The sequence below is a fragment of the Physeter macrocephalus genome, chromosome 11, assembly GCF_002837175.3.
Source record: "Physeter macrocephalus isolate SW-GA chromosome 11, ASM283717v5, whole genome shotgun sequence".
In the NCBI taxonomy this organism is placed as follows: Eukaryota; Metazoa; Chordata; class Mammalia; order Artiodactyla; family Physeteridae; genus Physeter; species Physeter macrocephalus.
This window is the reverse complement of record NC_041224.1, coordinates 24172422-24190629: the sequence shown is the minus strand read 5'-3', so window position 1 is coordinate 24190629 and position 18208 is coordinate 24172422. Positions and strand designations below refer to the sequence as shown.

The 18208-nt window shown below is 42.6% G+C and overlaps 1 protein-coding gene and 1 pseudogene across 2 annotated transcripts in view; one reads left to right on the top strand and one right to left on the bottom strand.

Moving 5' to 3' along the window:
• The window catches only part of APBB1IP (amyloid beta precursor protein binding family B member 1 interacting protein), a 95755-nt gene that overhangs the window by 32301 nt on the left and 45246 nt on the right, over nt 1-18208 (bottom strand). For both annotated transcript variants that reach the window (XM_024129674.3, XM_024129675.3), the window contains exons 4-7: nt 16715-17007; nt 14222-14299; nt 7127-7286; nt 5901-6022 (exon numbers count right to left, since the gene is read on the bottom strand). In XM_024129674.3, coding sequence (XP_023985442.1) covers nt 5901-6022; nt 7127-7286; nt 14222-14299; nt 16715-17007 — 653 coding nt within the window. The remainder of the gene's footprint in view (nt 1-5900; nt 6023-7126; nt 7287-14221; nt 14300-16714; nt 17008-18208) is intronic.
• LOC112066477 (60S ribosomal protein L17-like) lies at nt 1578-2133 on the top strand (annotated as a pseudogene).

Sequence of the window (18208 nt, the reverse complement as noted above, 5' to 3'; positions counted from 1 at the left end):
AGGTGACCGCTGAATTTCGGTTGGCATCGAATGACTTGACTTTTATATATAACGTCGCGATGTTGCAAGCGGTTTTCATGCTCGATTTAACCTTGCGAGGTGGAAAGTACAGCCGTATCACATTGTACAAATAGAAACGCTGAATTCAGGTGTCATCAGAAAGCCTGCTAAGACCACACAGTCAGCAGGTGACACTTGAGACACAGGCGAACAACATCGCTTTTCAAGTCATGGGTGGAGGCACTGCTTTGCATTTGTGCCTGCAAAGCACACCACTGATGTCCCCAAATCTTTACTGATGGTTGTTTCTAATATTTGAGCTCAAAACCTCCCTTTGCATTCATTTTACTGCCACCTGCCTAGACTTATCCCCACAGATAAGAAGTTTATAAGAGAATCCTATTAAGTACTAAGGATTTCAGTGTTGTAAAATTTCATGAATTTTTTTTTTTTTTTTTTTTTTTTGCGGTACGCAGGCCTCTCACTGTTGTGGCCTCTCCCATTGCGGAGCACAGCCTCCAGATGTGCAGGCCCAGCGGCCATGGCTCATGGGCCCAGCCGCTCTGCGGCATGTGGGATCCTCCCGGACCGGGGCACGAACCCGTGTCCCCTGCATCGGCAGGCAGACTCTCAACCACTGCACCACCAGGGAAGCCCAATTTCATGAAATTTTACATAACTTTGTATGGTTTAGTAATTTTCCAGAAGAACTGAGACTCTGGGCCACAGAAGCTCTTTCTCAGTCAAGCTGCAAATACTAATCCATATTTTACATATCAAACAGGCTATGGGGAGGCCAAGAACAGACTGACTTTGGAGTCCTGAATGCAGATTCCAAGGAGAAAGACAGAATCTGAACTCTCAAGCACTCCAGGGATCTACACCTGCAGACCTATAAGAGTAGGCACCATTGTCTCTAAGGGCACAGAGGATGTCATTTACCATGTAAAACAATGTGACTGTTAGCACACGGTTCTCCAGGAATGGTGGCCCAGGCCAGGACTTTGCATCCACTTTTACAGAGAGAGCAGAAGAATAAATGGGGGCTTATTCTGATCTGGGCCTCTGGCAATCAGTTTCTTCTCATTGTGGGAAACTGAGTCAGTGTAGTAACTTCTGAGTCAATTGTTTCCATTTGTGGTATCGTCCTGCTAGCTGTATTCAATTTACCTTGTCTGAGGACGTCCTCAGTCACTACCAATTTCATTCCAGGTTTCCTATAGTCTTGAGAGCTCTGAACAGAAGACTCAACCCATGGAAACCACTCATCAAGGTCCCCAATGAGTCTTAAGATCAAACAAAGGCCTCCTTTCTATCTTTGATCTCAGTTTTCTCATCTGTAAAGAGGAATAGCAATATATCCTTCTTAACCCTTATAGTTGTAAAGACTGAAGATAATACTTGCAAAGCTTCTAGCCTAGCATAGAGTAGCTATTAATAGTTTCTAGCAATTTCCCTCTTTCCCTGGATCATCAGTTTATCCCTCTGCATTTGATAAAACGTAGCTTTTGTTATAAACTGCCATGAAAATAAGTTCTTAGGCTTTTCCAGTAAGCGGCCTGAAGTGACCTCTAAAAATGGTCTGCTATTCACTTGATCCAGAAAACCCCACAAAATCATGCCAAATCAAGAGGTTCAACTCTTCGTGTTCACTTTAAGAACACTCGTGAAACTGCCCAGGCCAATACGTGTATGCGTATCCGAAAAGCCACCAAGTATCTGAAGGATGTCACTGTAAAGAAGCAATGTGTGCCATTCCGTCATTACAATGGCGGGGTTGGTAGGTGTGGCCAGGCCAAACAGTGGGGCTGGACGCAGGGTCGGTGGCCCAAAAAGAGTGCTGAATTTTTACTGCACATGCTCAAAAATGCAGAGAGTAAGGCTAAACTTAAGGGCGTAGATGTAGATACTCTGGACACTGAGAAAATCCAGGAGAACAAAGCCCGCACAATGCAGTGCAGGACTTACAGAGCTCATGGTCAGATCAACCCATACACGAGCTCTCCCTGCCACACTGAGATGAGCCTTACCGAAAAAGAACAGACTGTTCCTAAACCAGAAGAGGAGGTTGCACAGAAGAAAAAGATATCCCAGAAGAAACTGAAGAAACAAAAACTTCTGGCCCGGGAATAAATGCCACAAAAAATAAATGCAAATAAAAGTTAGAAAAAAACAAAAGTTCTTAGGTTTGATATCTTAAGAACTTAGAACCAATACTATCTAATAGAAGTCAGTTCCTGTTACTATCTTTATCTCTAGAAGTTTTTTACAATCACAGAGGAAAGTCCCTTAATGCAAGATAAGTTTGGGGGAGGGGGATACTGGGAAAGTGACCAAAATCCAGTCAGTTCTCTTTTTCCTTGTAAATAAATACCTTGGAGTTGGAGATGGGGATGTCAAAGGTAGAAAGATTTTTACTCATCTCGTGAGAAAAGAAAAACAACACAAGGAAAAATTTAGAAGCATGTCTCTAGTGACATTTATAGATAAAATATTGCCCGTCTGATAGAAAATACAAAAGTAAAAATGTGTACATTTCATGCTGAATTTATGGAGGGTGAAATGAGATTTTTTTTTGAAGGAGAAGGAGAAACTCAGCAATGCTTAAAATCTAGGTCATTATGTTTATATCCCAACCTATTTCTCTTCTCATGCTTCCTACCGAAGGGAAGGGCATCAGGACCTATCTAATTCCCTAGCGGGGAATCAGTGCCATCCATGTCTGCTCCTGTGCCTCCTTATTATACCAGCATCCAAGCGGGCACCATATTCTGCAAAATTCCATTACCTCCTGAGTCTCTCCGAATGCCCTTCAGTCCATCATCATCTGTTCTTTCTGGGCTTCTGTAACCACCTCTCCATCACATGGCGGCTGCCACTTCTACTTTCTCCAAATCCATTCTCTGCTGTGCGATCACAGTGATCTTCCCTCAACTCAACACCCTTCAACGGCTCTCCCTGCAAGCCTCAGGACAAAGCCCAGTGTCTTTAACACGATCTACAAAGCCCTCGATCATCTTGTTCCTGCTGATCTCCAGTCCAAAGGAGGTCTTGCTAGGACCACATGATTTTGTTAAAAGACAATTTGATCAAGAACAAAATCACAGCAGAAACAACACACTGATTCAAAATCTCCCCCACCACTTATTTTTCAGGTCTTCGTGATTCGGACGCACTGAGTATTTAGTAGTACTTAGTTTTTATGCATCTTTAGGCCTTTGGGACCATTTTTCAGACTTTTTCAAGTTTTTAAATTTTATCTCTATTTTATTCTTAGACCATTATGCTCGTTTGGCATCTATTCCTAAAGTTTTGGGGCTTGTGGCAAAGTATTAGAGAGTGAAGTGAGTGTAAATCAATGGCCTGATGCCATGGCTGCCGGCCAGGAAGACCAGGACCTGTTCCAGCATCCGTGAGTCCTAAGTGGGGTCGGGCCTCCACCGGCTCTCACTGGCACTGGTCTGGTGGGAATAAACACAACACACTATAGGCTGAATGCAGTGAACAATACCCTGGAACACTGTCAGTGGCTTCAGAATCTTCTGTCATCTAATAAGCTTCTGCAGATGACAATTCACTCACCATCTCTACTTCCATAAATCATTTTTCTGCAAGAACGAACCCTAGACTTGAGCTCTTCCACCCACAGAGAGTGGGGCATGCTCCATGCCCCTCAATCATGACCACAAAGTTGAATGAATCCCATAGTGGCAAGAAAATGCAGCTTCATATAAAAGAAATACAGAATACAGCTCAACAGGAAAAGCAGGCGTGAGTGGTTGAGGCTGGGTTTTTAAAAAGAGCAAAATGTTGAAACAAGAAAAATCTCGACTAAACAACCTAACCTTACACCTAAAGCAACGAGAGAAAGAAGAACAAACAAAACCCAAAGTTAGTAGAAGGAAAGAAATCATAAAGATCAGAGCAGAAATAAATGAAATAGAGATGAAGAAAACAATAGCAAAGATCAATGAAACTAAAAACTGGTTCTTTGACAAGATAAAAATAACAAAATGTTGAGACTTCCCTGGTGGCACAGTGGTTAAGAATCCACCTGTCAACGCAGGGGACACGGGTTCAATCCCTGGTCCAGGAAGATCCCACATGCCGCAGAGCAACTAAGCCTGTGCACCACAACTACTGAGCCCACGTGCTGCAGCTACTGAAGCCCATGCACTTAAAGCCCGTGCTCTGCAACAAGAGAAGCCCACGCACTGCAACAAAGAGTAGCCCCTGCTTCCACAACCAGAGAGTAAGATCAGAGCAGAAATAAATGAAATAGAGATGAAGAAAACAATAGCAAAGATCAATGAAACTAAAAACTGGTTCTTTGACAAGATAAAAATAACAAAATGTTGAGACTTCCCTGGTGGCACAGTGGTTAAGAATCCACCTGTCAACGCAGGGGACACGGGTTCAATCCCTGGTCCAGGAAGATCCCACATGCCGCAGAGCAACTAAGCCTGTGCACCACAACTACTGAGCCCACGTGCTGCAGCTACTGAAGCCCATGCACTTAAAGCCCGTGCTCTGCAACAAGAGAAGCCCACGCACTGCAACAAAGAGTAGCCCCTGCTTCCACAACCAGAGAGTAAGCCCGTGTGCAACAATGAAGACCCAACGCAGCCAAAAAAACCAAAATGTTAAAAACTGAGTAAACAGCCTGAAAATATATTTTAAAGGAACCCCTTACAATCATGACTGCGTGAACTGGTGATTGGAAACATTCATTTCTGACCTGCTTTTATTTTAACCAATATGCTATTTCCTTTTTTTAAAAATTTATTTTTATTTTTTTGGCTGCGTTGGGTCTTTGTTGCTGCGTGCAGGCTTTAGTTGCGGCGAGTGGGGGCTACTCTTTGTTGCGGTGTGCGGACTTCTCATTGCAGTGGCTTCCCTTGTTGTGGAGCACGGGCTCTAGGCACGTGGGCTTCGGTAGTTGTGGTACACAGGCTCAGTAGTAGTGGCTCACAGGCTCTAGAGTGCAGGCTCAGTAGTTGTGGCGCACGGGCTTAGTTGCTCCGCGGCATGTGGGATCTTCCCGGACCAGGGCTCGAACCCATGTCCCCTACGTTGGCAGGCGGATTCTTAACCACTGCGCCACCAGGGAAGCCCCCAATATGCTATTTCTATCAGTTTCTTTTCCGCAATTTAACTGAATGCACTGTCACCCCCTGTCCCTACCTCCTCCTCCTCATGGTCCAGCTGTACAATTTCCCATGACCTAAAAGAACTTCCCTCTTTCTTCTCGGACTTTGCACACACCACCCACCTAGGATGCTTGCTTCTACTCTACTCTTCACCTGGTTAACTCCAACAGATTTCCCAGGTGAGCGCTTGAATGCAACTTTGTGTGAGGAAACTTCTCTGCCCGCCATGCACAGACAGTTGGCTGGAGATTTCCATGGGACAAGTCTGGGACATCCTTGTACGCGTGATTTGAGGAAGCTTTTTCAAATATGGAGAACAACACTTTTTATTTTGTAGACTCTATGTAGAGTTGTACATTTTCCAGGCGCTCTCTTGACTTATCCCAACATCCATAAGCACCAAATATGAACAACAAAGAAAAGGGTATCTTTAAACTATGAAGTGTTAATGGCTCAGAGTGCGTCACATATATTGGATTGATGTAGCCAACGAGCTATAAGGACAGAAAAGGAGGATGAGTCAACAGAGAGGTATATTTTGGATGCTGAATCAAAAGAAACAAACTGGATTATTTTCTCTCTGAATCCTTCAAGGGGCTCTTAGTTTATATATGGCCTAAGAGTTGTTTGTGTTTCTTTGAAAGGAATACGTTTGTGATATTTTGTGAGATAATGAATGATGTGGTGAGTACACAGATGACATTAAAAATGGATATTTTATATGGTTTAACAATATACAAGTTTCCTTACCTGGGGGTTTTTAAATACAGCATATTTTTCCTCCTTCTCCAAAAACAGCACTTTATTTTCTGTGTCTCTTGTCCAGTCTGATAAGACTTCAACAACATTTTCATGGTCTTCAAAAAACCTTTCTGATAAAACAAGAAAAGGCATTCTTTCAGACCCAAGACACCAGGGTTTCCAACAGAGAAATAAGCTGGTGTTGCGTTAACACAATGCTTTATACTTCTCATCAGTTTTTAGAAATTCCTAATTCTTACATGATGTCACATTGTAACATCTCTATTATGTGTATTCTTCAGTCTCAGGTCTTCAACTTATTTTCCATTAAAAGCATGGCAGATGAACCTACAATATAGTGATAATGGTCAGCCGTTGCTCTTTTTTCATATTAGAATTTTTGACTATTTTAAATAGCCCTAGGTGGAGGTAACATCCTATATGGAAGGAGGACAATTAGGCAAAAATTGGGTAAACAACTTTGAATGAAATGGTGAGATAAGTGATGAGTACTATAAAACATCACTCCCTAAAACTCTAAAAAACAATGTACGAATATCAGAACCAACCCTAAACCTTCCTTTAGAGAGCTTTCAATTCTCTATTTGACTCAGAGAGTTGAAGAAAACTTCAAGAGGTTATTTCCGTGCAGACCACCTCCTCCAGAAAGATGTGTACCCAAAGCTTCTAAGAATTAAGAATGACAAGTAACAGGGTATTTCTTTAATTGCTTTTTAGCTTTTTAAAAAAACTCAATCAACTTCTATCCACTGTCCTTTGCTCTTCGGGGCTGAGCCTCTTCCACTGGACAAAATGTCAGACATTGAGTGAGCGGACAGTGATGTGAGGCCCGCCGCAGAGTTACCCTCGAGTATAAAGAAGCAAACTTTAAAGGGACATCGGCTGACAGACACCCAGGCTCTCCGACCATCTGCTCAGCTTGCTAAGCATGCGGTAAGAAGGATCCTCCTGTCACTGTCTTTCCCTTTGGGATCCGCTAGAGAAGTAGCAGCAATAATGCTTACGTTCCCCAAGGGCTGGCCACCTGCTCCAATCCGAGTCTCTTTGCCACAGATAAATGAAGAGGCAAGCACTGAACCTGACCTAAGGGAAGTGATGTAGGGGGAGTCTTGATAGCCTTGAACCAAACTCTTCTTCACAATAGACCAAAACCCATAATAAAGCAAACTCACAGGTTTTTTGCAGTACAGCCAATTGCTGGAACTGGGACTTACCGATTTGTAGTTCTGGGTATATTTCATAAAGACACCAGTCCACATTGCAGTCACAATGGGTTTTCTCAAAAAGGTTGTCTAGAACATCTCGGGCTAATTGCCGCTCATCCACCATCAGTGACTTTGTGCTGTTATCATTCATGTGCACCTTGACAACGAGCTGAGGATAAAGCCACAGGGCAGCCAGTAAATTCAAGCAACTGGAGAAGGCCACCCACGAAGGTTAAGGTTTCAACGTTGCTATCTCTTCTGCGAATTTAAGTAAGAAGGTGTCCCACAAACTCACTCATATGCCAAGCACTTGTTTAAGGTGCCAGGAATATAAACGTAGAGAAACCAGTTCACAAAAACAGAAATAAATATACAAGCAAAGTCCTTGCCCAGCTTTCAGAGACTCTGCATTCTGGTGAGGGAGAGAGAAAAACCAACACAACCCAAGAAGTGCTGCCTGCCTGCCTCCCTGACAGCTTCCTGTTACTTCTTCAGGTTCATCTCAGAGCCCAGAAGCGTTGCTTAGTTGAAAGCCGTGCCGGTATCTTTATAACAAATTCTTCTGTCTTGCTTAGCTGGAGTTGGGTCCCATTTCATGCAACCCGACAGTTCTATGACACAGGTTGAGACCAAGCTGGTTACTCTACAATTCTTTGAAGGTCGGGAGTTGCAGAGTGACACAGCGTCACCGAGGGGTCTTATTGAGAGGCAGGTGGTGTCACAGCAGAACACGTTTTGAGATTAGAGGTGGATTAAGCCAGATCAATGTAGATTGAGAAAGAGCTATTATGGTGGCATGCAGGCAAATGAGTGACCTAATGCACTTTTCATTCTATTAAAAAAAAAATTTACTGCATTGAGTTCACAGCCAAATTGGTAGCTACCTTATTCCAGATCTGGAGGGTCTGGTGTGAGAATTTACTCATAAGGGCACAGGATGTCACTGATTTTTCCCAGACAACTTGTCAAGGTTATTAAAACTTCTGATCCCTAAGAGAGAACATGATTCTGATGTAACATAACACAATTAATTCAACAACTGATCAGCTAGGGTTTGGACTTTCTTTGATACCTGTGTATTTGTAGCATATTTTTAATTCCAGCAGTTGGTAGTTATGAGTGCTACAGGTTATAACGGTGCTATCTATCCAGTCTTCAAAAGGAACAGTGGAAATGTGCCCGTGAAGCCCACATTTATTAGACACTTATGTTTAAGGGAAGATTTTTCCATAACTCCTTCTGGGAAGATCTACGTTCTTATTTTATTCTTTGCCAAGATCATTGATCCTCCCTAATTAAGAGGGAGTTAGCTCTAGTTAGAGTCCATCTTTCAGTGCCACACGGGAAGGAAGGGCTGCCTTTCCCTTTCCGGACCATCCCTGCCCAAACTCCAGCCTGCAGCGCCTGCAGTTACCCCACAGGCCGCCAGCAGAGAATTCCCGGAAGCAACGTCGTCAACCAGAACCCCCTGACACTCTTGCTTCAATTTCTATTCTAACTTGAAAAGAGAAGCATGAGATAGTTACAGACAAGTTCTGCCTATCCTGTCTGTCTAAGGTTGGTTCTGCTTATTCACAGATGAGGCTTATCATTATTTTTAAAAAGTGTTTAGATGGAGTGAAGAGAGAGGTCATACAAATGGTAACATTTCTTCCTCCCCAAAAGTTTGGGTTAGATTCTGAGCAGCAGGGAAACTGCCCCTCTGGTCCCACTCCCACCCAACTGGATCTTGAAGACAATGTGTAGGTAACAGTGAAGAATGCAATTCCTGTGGATTTCTGTGCAGAGTTACTGAGAGCAACCACGGGTGTGGATGGTGATAAGAATCTGGATGAGGAGCAGGCAAGGACCACAAGTCGAAGCACACCTAGTATCTGCTCTTCCCACACTTGCACACCTAAGACTCAAATGCAGACATCAGGGCAATAAAGGTGCATTTCCTCCTCCTGGGACCATTCACATTAGACCATTATTCCAGGTTTGTCCGAAGAATACTTTTTTCCCCTTGAAAACCTGTAGCCCAGAAACCTCTAGTTGGACAGTTGTTTTTGTTGTATGTTTATCTTTAAAAAAATATATATTTATTTATTTTTGGCTGTGTTGGGTCTTCACTGCAGTGCATGGGCTTCTCGTTGCGGTGGCTTCTCCTGTTGCGGAGCCCGGGCTCTAGGCACGCAGACTTCAGTAGTTGTGGCACACGGGCTCAATAGTTGTGGCTCACGGGCTCTAGAGCACAGGCTCAGTAGTTGTGGCACACAGGCTTAGTTGCTCTGCGGCATGTGGGATCTTCCAGGACCAGGGCTCGAACCCATGTCCCCTGCACTGGCAGGCGGATTCTTAACCAATGCGCCACCAGGGAAGTCCCTGTATGTATCTTTTAAGTATTTAAAACAACAGGCCTGGGACATCCCTGGTGGCGCAGTGGTTAAGAATCCACCTGCCAATGCAGGGGACATGGGTTCAGTGGGGAACCTCTGGTCCGGGAGTTTCCCACATACCGCAGAGCAACTAAGCCCATGTGCCACATCTACTGAGACTGTGCTCTAGAGCCCACGAGCCACAACTACTGAGCCTGTGTGCCGCAACTACTGAAGCCCATGCGCCTAGAGCCCATGCTCCACAACAGGAGAAGCCACCACAATGAGAAGCCCATGCACCGCAAGGAAGGGTAGCCCTGGCTCACCACAACTAGAGAAAGGCCGCACGCAGCAACGAAAATCCAGTGCAGCCAAAAATAAATAAATTTATTTAAAAAAATAAAATAAAATAAAATAATGAAACAATAGGCCCAACTACTACAATGTCAAAGACCCATTCATCTGACCGGAGAAATCAGGCATGGATGGTTGTGTGGAAAACAGAAATGCCTCAACTAGTGGAGTGACCGTGGCTTATTTTCTGTGGAAGGCATACCTGCTGCTCTCGGTTGAGGATTATTGCTATAAAGTAGTTACATGTCCTAAGAAACACTACCAGTTTTAGGACTTAGAAGACAATCTTCCCGATGAAAAAATTAATGATGTTTGACTACATTTCATTCTTGCTTAGGAATTCTTGAGAAAATAAAACATAGCCTGGTGTTTTGTTTTCAAAGAGAGAAAAAAAACTAAATCACATAATTTGACAATGATGCAATTATGAAAGGGTTGGGTTTTTTTTTTTTTGGCAGAAATTGCAAACTAAATTTAATGCATATGTAGTTACCAATGTCCACAATTATAAAACTTAGGGAGAAAAGAAAAACAAGAGAAGGCTGATGACTTTTAGCGAGAAGAAATCATATTTAGTCTTCTTCACAGCTTTCTTCACATCTGCAAGCTGAAGAGTAGCTATATACCAACACATGACACCCTAAGTCACAGTTAGGTGATTAGCAAGCTGAGTACTTTTCATATCAACACCATATGATATAGAGTAAAATGACTCAAGAATGAAAAAACTTCCCCTTTCTAATCCCTCATAGTAAAGAGTTAATGGTTTTTATCATTTCTTCTTTTTCTTTTGCAAACTAATAAATACAAAATTATCCCAGCCCTAAATCATTTGCAATATATACATTTTTGCTTCTATGATATAATTTACAAATGGAATTGGTCTCCTGTGTCACAGAGCTTTAAAACAAAGAAACAAAATCAATGAGTGAATCCAATTCTGTTTCCAGTTCCAACAGCTTTGCAACACAAACTGTGTACATCGTTCTTCCTGATCCAAAGTGATGTCAACACCCCACAGAATACTTGAGGGCAAAGTACTTCAGATAAACTTGATTCCATCCTTTATAACACATGTTGTAGCTTATGTGTTAGTACATCTTAGTTACTTTATTAATGGGTGAGTATGACTCAGTTATTTTTTTTGATGTTCTGTGCCACACAGCCTTTTGTTTTTAGAAATAAGTCTGGAGTGTCCTAAGTCAGAAAAAAATATACACCTTAGCTTCTTAATTTTCTTTCCTCTCCCACTGATCAGAACTGCTTCTGTTTCACATCTGCTTTGTTGACTAGAGGAAGGTGGTGCTTTTTGCTACTGTTACAATTCACCTCAACTAAATTATGGCAAAGTTCTGTTGAAATACTGCTCTCTCCTCCCTGGTTCTCTTCATCTCCAGTTAAGCAAACTGGCCAAATATGCTAGTTGTTCTACCTTATTTTTTATATTTTTTAAAAATTTATTTATTTATTTTGTCTGCGTTGGGGCTTCATTGCTGCACTCAGGCTTTCTCTAGTTGCGGCAAGCGGGGGCTACTCTTCGTTGAGTTGCACGGGCTCTCCTTGTGGTGGCTTCTCCTGTTGTGGAGCACGGGCTCTAGGCCCACGGGCTTCAGCAGTTGCAGCATGCGGGCTCAGTAGCTGTGGCATATGGGCTTAGTTGCTCTGTGGCATGTGGGATCTTCCCAGACCAGGGATCAAACCCATGTCCCCTGCCTTGGCAGGTGGATTCTTAACCACTGCGCCACCAGGGAAGTCCCATGTTCTACCTTTTTATCTAAGAATCAACTTCTCTTTTCATTTATCCTCTGAGAGTATCTCCAACGTGGCCCCCATTTTATAAACCATCCAGTGGTTTAAAATAGTTGAAATAATTATGAATTGTATTTTTACTCATTTTCTCTTGTCTTTTTATCTCCAAAGGGAAAGTCGGCAACCGAAGACAGCCCATCTTCCCCTGCCATCCATTTGTAACCTGGTTCAGTACATGTTTATCTACAGTGAGGTCTTGTGCTAGAGAGACGGCTATGAAACAGGTCACCCTGCTCTCATCCCTTCCCCTACAATCCACTTTCCACACAATGGCCAGTATGGTCTTTAAAAACCATATATTACCCCTTGTTAAAAACCCTCATATGGGGACTTCCCTGGAGGTCCAGTGGTTAGGACTCTGCACTTCCACTGCAGGGGGCACAGGCTCAATCCCTGGACGGGAAGCTAAGATTCCACATGCCGCATGGTGCGGCCAAATGCTTTCCCACTGCACTTACAATATGTTCCAAACTCTTCCTCAGACCTGTGAGACCCTGTGAGCCCACCTGCCTCTCTGCCCTCAGCTCCTCCCATTTTCCCTCTTGCTCAAGAGGTAAAGGGGATTAACAGTATGGCGACGGATGGAAGCTAAATTCTGGGTGGTGAGCACACTGTAGGAGAAATATAAGAATGTACACGTGAAACTTACATAACATTTTAAACCAATGCTACCTCAATTTAAAAAAAAAAAGATTCCCTTGGGCAGTATCACTCCTTCCGGCTTTATTTTCTTCATAGCACTTCTCTCCCCCGCTAGAAGTGAACTCTACACAGGCAGGGACCTCACCTGACTGGTTCACCTCTCTGTACCCCCAGCACCTGTTCTATGAGATGAGGATTCATCGGTAAAGAAAACACAAAACTCCCTGGAGGAGCTTCCCTGGGGAAGGATAAACAAGTAAACTGGACAGTATGCTGGATGGGGAGGAAGGAAAGCAAGGGAAGGTAAGGGATGTCAGGGGTGTGTGTGTGCATGGCACTGAGCAGGTGACCAGACCTAGTGAGGGACAGAGAGAACGCACTGGAATTTGGGGAAGAGCTTTCCAGGCAGGGGGACCGCAAGGCACAGAGGTCCTGAGGCAGAGGCATGCCTGGAACATCTGTGGAGCAGCAGTGAGATCAGTAAGCTAGATGGAGGGTGAGGGAGAGGGCTGGCAACCAGATCATGCAGGGACTTGATGTCGTTGTGAGGATTTGGGCTTTACTGTGTGTGTGGGGGAGGACATCCTTGAGCAGAGGAGGGACAAGAAAAGAGGTGGGAAGAGAATCACACGAGGGGGACTGGTCTTAGAAACATGACAGTCCATGCACAGGAACAGGAAAGACCATGGGCCACCTGCGGCAAGTGCAGGCAGCTAGGGAGGCAAATGGGTTGGGAGCTTGTGGAACCTTTCTTGGGATTGCTTCTACTTCTCAGTGCAATGGGCTGAGAAAACGTGGGAGAGGAAGGAGGTATTGGAGATTTTCAGAGAGAGGACAAGGTGGAAATAGTTTTTTCTAGGTTCGTGGGAGAGAGACTGGACTCGGAAGCTCAGGCAGCACTGAAGGCCCAGGCTGGATTTAATCAGGGGTTCACAGAGTGAGGACAAGGTTGGGGAGAAGGCAGCGGAGGATGTTATCAGTTCAATAACCGACCATAGAACGCAATCACAAGTAGAGAATGGGGAAGAAAAATGATAAAAAGGTTCATGCACGCTTAAAATGAATGGAATCAGAATTATCTGGAAAAATTCTCATAGATGAACCTTGGAAGTCTGGATCCTGGGGTAGTCAAGGAATATTTATTAAATATCGATCAACATGTACTGAAATCCTTCATTCAAGGAACCATGAGAGGTGCTGCAGGAACATAAAATCTAATGCCCTGTATGAAAAGAATAATTCACCCAACTGTAAGTAAAAAGTTCTTAACGAGTCTCAGCCGAGGTACATGCTTCAGGAGTTGAAGTGAGACTGTTTATCTTTCTCTTAATTTACCTAACTAACTATTGTTAACACTTTATTATTAGGTAGATGCTTCTACTGAGGTTAAATACATGTGTCTCTGATATAATACAATATATGTGTCTCCAGAAAAACCTATGCTCTACAGAAAAAGCACGATAAATTACAGGCTTATTGGGACAATAGGGTCGAGGCAGGTCACTCAAAACCTATGCCAACTTTGAACACACAGCGCTAGCCAAAAGAACATTTGGTATTTCAGGAGAGAACTTGGACATCCAGGGCAGGCTGGGGGCTGCCTCAGGGGGTATATAAAATGCACAAAAACAATCGCCCCCCAGAAGGGGGCGCCACCTGCAATTACCCAAGAGTGAGCAGAACCCAGAGGGCATCCTTAGGGGAAGGAGCCCTGGGGGTAGAGACTTGGAAACCTCCACATTTACACTAACATAGGTCCCCTGTTTATCAATCACAAATGAGCCAAGAGCGGTAATGGAAAGAATAATTGATCTTTGTCCTTAAATTTAAAAAACTACAACTCATTGGAAAGCATCACTCGAAATTAAAATTTTTTTTAGCCTTAAGCATAATAAAAAGTCATTAATTTGACTGTCCCATGCAAAAGTGATTCATAATTTACCTTCTTGACCTTGGCCTCCTTCAGTTTTTCTAATGCTAGCTTAATTTTATCAGCCTTGGCTTGGGCTTCTTCTTCTTCCTGTAAAATGACAAGACATTCAACACAGTCCATTAATAACACCAGGGAGTAAGTACCCCTGCCATCGTTAGTGTCTTAGTCACTTTATGTTGACATAAGGCTGTGTTATATAGGGCACCAAATTTCACGTGATCGATTTTCAAAATTTAAGTTACTGTAACAGAAATCTTCAACCCGGAGATACAGAAGACAGTCACCCTTTATATCCTAGGAATAGTAACTTAAAAGATGAAATGATGACTCAGAGTTTCACATATTTAGTCTGCAAAAATCTCTGTTTGGCTCAAAATTGGGTCTAACCTGAGGAATCTACAGGTGAATCTCAAGGGATTTGAGCACTTCCTGAAATTATATACATTCTTTTGGATTAGTATGCATTTTCTGGGATTCTTAGTTTTTATTAGATTCCTAGAGTGTCCTTATCTTCCCCAATCAAACTTAAACTTATAATTCAGCAAAAAAAAAAAAAAACCACAACAAACTACTGACAAACACATGAGCAGGCAGAAAAGAGAGTGAAAATATTTTATGAGTCCAAAGCACACATATATCTTCTTATACCAGTAGTTCTTATATTGTTTTTGAGCCACAAACCCCTTTAGGATTATGTTTAAAGCAATGAAGCCCATAAAGCTTCACATATGCATTTGACTTTGCATACAGCTGGGAATCACAGACTCCTTGACTTCTTCATGGACCCCATATTAAGAGCTTCTGCTCTTTAGAATGGCTGTTATCAAAGACAAGAGATAAAATGTGTTGGCGAGGAAGTGAAGAAAAGGAAACCTTTGTGCACTGTTGGTGGGAATGTAAAATCGGTGCAGCTGCTACGGAAAACAGTATGGCAGTTCCTCAAAAACTTACAAATAGAACTACCATATGATCCAGCAATTCCACTCCTGGGTATCTACCCAAAGGAAATGAAATCACTATCTTGAAGAGATCTACACTCCCATGTCCATGGCAGCACTATTCACAGCAGCCAAGACATGGAAGCAACCTCAGTATCTGTTGATGATGAATGGATAAAGAAGATGTGGTGTAGATATACAATGGAATATTATTTATCCGCGAGAAAAGGAAATCATGCTGTTTGTGACAACATGGATGAAACTTGAGGGCATTTCACTAAATGAGATAAGTCAGACAGAGAAGGATAAATAGTGTATGATCTCACTTATATGTGAGAATCTAAAAAAGCTGAACTCATAGAAACAGAGAGTTGAATGGTGGTTGCCAGAGGCTGGGGACAGAGGAAATAGGGCGATGCTGGCCAAAGGGTACAAACCTCCAGTTATGACATGAATAAGCTCTGGGGATCTAAAGTACAGTGTGGTGACTACAGTTAATAGTACTGTATTATAAACTTGTTTAGAGAGTAGATCTTATATGTTCTCACCATACGCACAACAAAAAGGTAATTATATGAGGTGATGAAGGTGTTAACTAACCTCGCTATGGTAATCATTTCTCAATATATGTGTATCTGATCATCATGTTGTATGCCTTAAATCTGTACAATACTATATGTCAATTATATCTCAATAAAATTGGGGGAAAAAGAGCCTCTGTTCTATATGGATCACCAATTTTCAAATAATTTTTATACAATAATCACACAATAGAGCAATGAGTAGGATTTAATATTTGATTTATATTTCATATTTGTTCATTCAAAAGGCATTGTAGGGACTTTCAGGGTTACTAGGGTCGTATTTATGAATACTGATCATCACCCAGTACAACGAATGCAGAAGCCACAGGAAATAGAGCTAGGTTCTTACTGTAAAATATTTTAAAAGTGGCTTACTCTAAGAAAAATCCTTAAAGTGCTCTTCTTGCATGGATGAGAGATATGAGTTAACGTCCCATGTAATGACAATATGAACTTCCCAGAAATCTATTAATATCAAGCACTCATCACCTACCCGCCCCATAACGCCCCTCCCAACTATGACCTTACACGTGATACATAGATATCTTTGCCCTACTGAATACGGCTGCCAAATTCAGCAAAATTCCATTTAGTTCAATTCTGAAATATGTAAGGAATGCCTTCTCTTCTTTATGTACTGGATTAGGACCAGGGACACAGAAATGTATAAATCACTTCCACAGTTCATACCAAGTTAATAAAACATGACCCCGAAAGGTTGAGTATTATCAGGGAAAGCTGCATACAAATATAGATTTTAGCCAAACTATAACAATTCCTGAATATGGCCCTAATATGTTCTTTATACACACCAATGTGTCCTTTTATGGAGACTCTGGCTTTGCAATGAACACATCTGGGATCCTTGTTTTTTAGAGTCTCAGAGCTCTGGGCGGACAAACTTGAATGTAACCGCCACTCTGAAGAAGGTCAGAGATCTTGGGTGGCAGAGGTCAAGAGTCTTGACCCCACGGACTTACCTGAGAGAGAGGTTCAGGAGCGGGTGGTGGCAAAGGAAGGTCTAACATGGGATCAGCTGGTGGAGGAGGTAAGTCATCCTCATATTGGCTAATACTCGGTGCAGCAACATTTGCTGCGTAACCAAGAGAGGCTGCACCACCGAAACTTGGTATATCCAGAGATGCTGAATGAGGTCGGCTCTGAGAGGACTCCTTCTGGGCCTGGATTGTCTTCTGCTCAGCTTCTCTTATGTCTGCTACCAGATCCGCCATGAGAGCATCTAAATCTTGGTCTTCCAGGGCATTTAAGGACTCTGATGGGGAAAATCACATTAATGGTCAAGACAACAATTTGCACCTAGAAAAACTTAACGAAGGTCATTTTAAAGAGTACATTTGAGTACTGGTTGCAAGGGGCTGGGGTGGGGGAAATAGGAAGAGGTTGGTAAAAGGGTATGAACTTTCAGTTATAAGGCGAATAAGGTCTGAGGATCTAAGTATAACATGATGACGACAGTTGATAACACTGTATGGTATAATTGAAATTTGCTGAAAGAGTAGAACTTAAATGTTCTCACTAAAAAAAAAGAAGTAAATAGGTGAGGTGATGGATGTGTTCACTAACTTGATGGGGGGAATCTTTTCATGATGTATATGCACACCAAATCATCACACTGTACACTTTAGATATCTTACAATTTTGACAATTAAACCTCAATTGGGACTTCCCTGGTGGTGCAGTGGTTAAGAATCCACCTGCCCATGCAGGGGACACGGGTTTGATCCCTGGTCCGGGAAGATCCCACGTGCCACAGAGCAACTAAGCGCATGTGCCACAACTACTGAAGCCCGCGCACCTAGAGCCCGTGCTCTGCAACGAGAGAAGCTACCGCAATGAGAAGCCCACGCACTGCAACGAAGAGTAGCCCCTGCTCACCACAACTAAAGAAAGCCCGTGCACAGCAATGAAGACCCAACACAGCCAAAAAAATTAACTTAAAAAAACCTCAATAAAGCTAAAAAAATCCCTTTCCTCCAAAAAAAAAAAAAAAAAAAAAAAAGAAACAAGAGAAAAGAAAAAAACCGGGGAAATGTCTTCCCTACATTGGGACCTCACAGGTCAGCTATAAAGTCAAGTCCAAGCACCTGATTAGACGCCTAAGTAGAGAATTCTTGTACATTCTGGTGCAAGATCTTAGAGTTTTAGAAAGTAGGGGAGGCGAGAGGCTGGAAAATTCCCCCCAGGTCTTTGGAGCGCAGACAGAGCACAACTGATAAATATACTTAGAAGAAAGTAGGTCTCCACCAACTGGGATTTATTTAATATGCCCTGAGACTTGGGGTGAGGGCAGAGTTTCTGTGGGCACACCATCCAACTATAGGAACTCTCATATCACAAAAAGAGCAATTAATGATAAATATTCAATAGCAGGAAATAAAGCACCAAGAGGGTTAAGGAATGAAAAAAAAATTTTTTTTAATTGGAATTAAGTGGTAAAGACTTCATAAGACAGT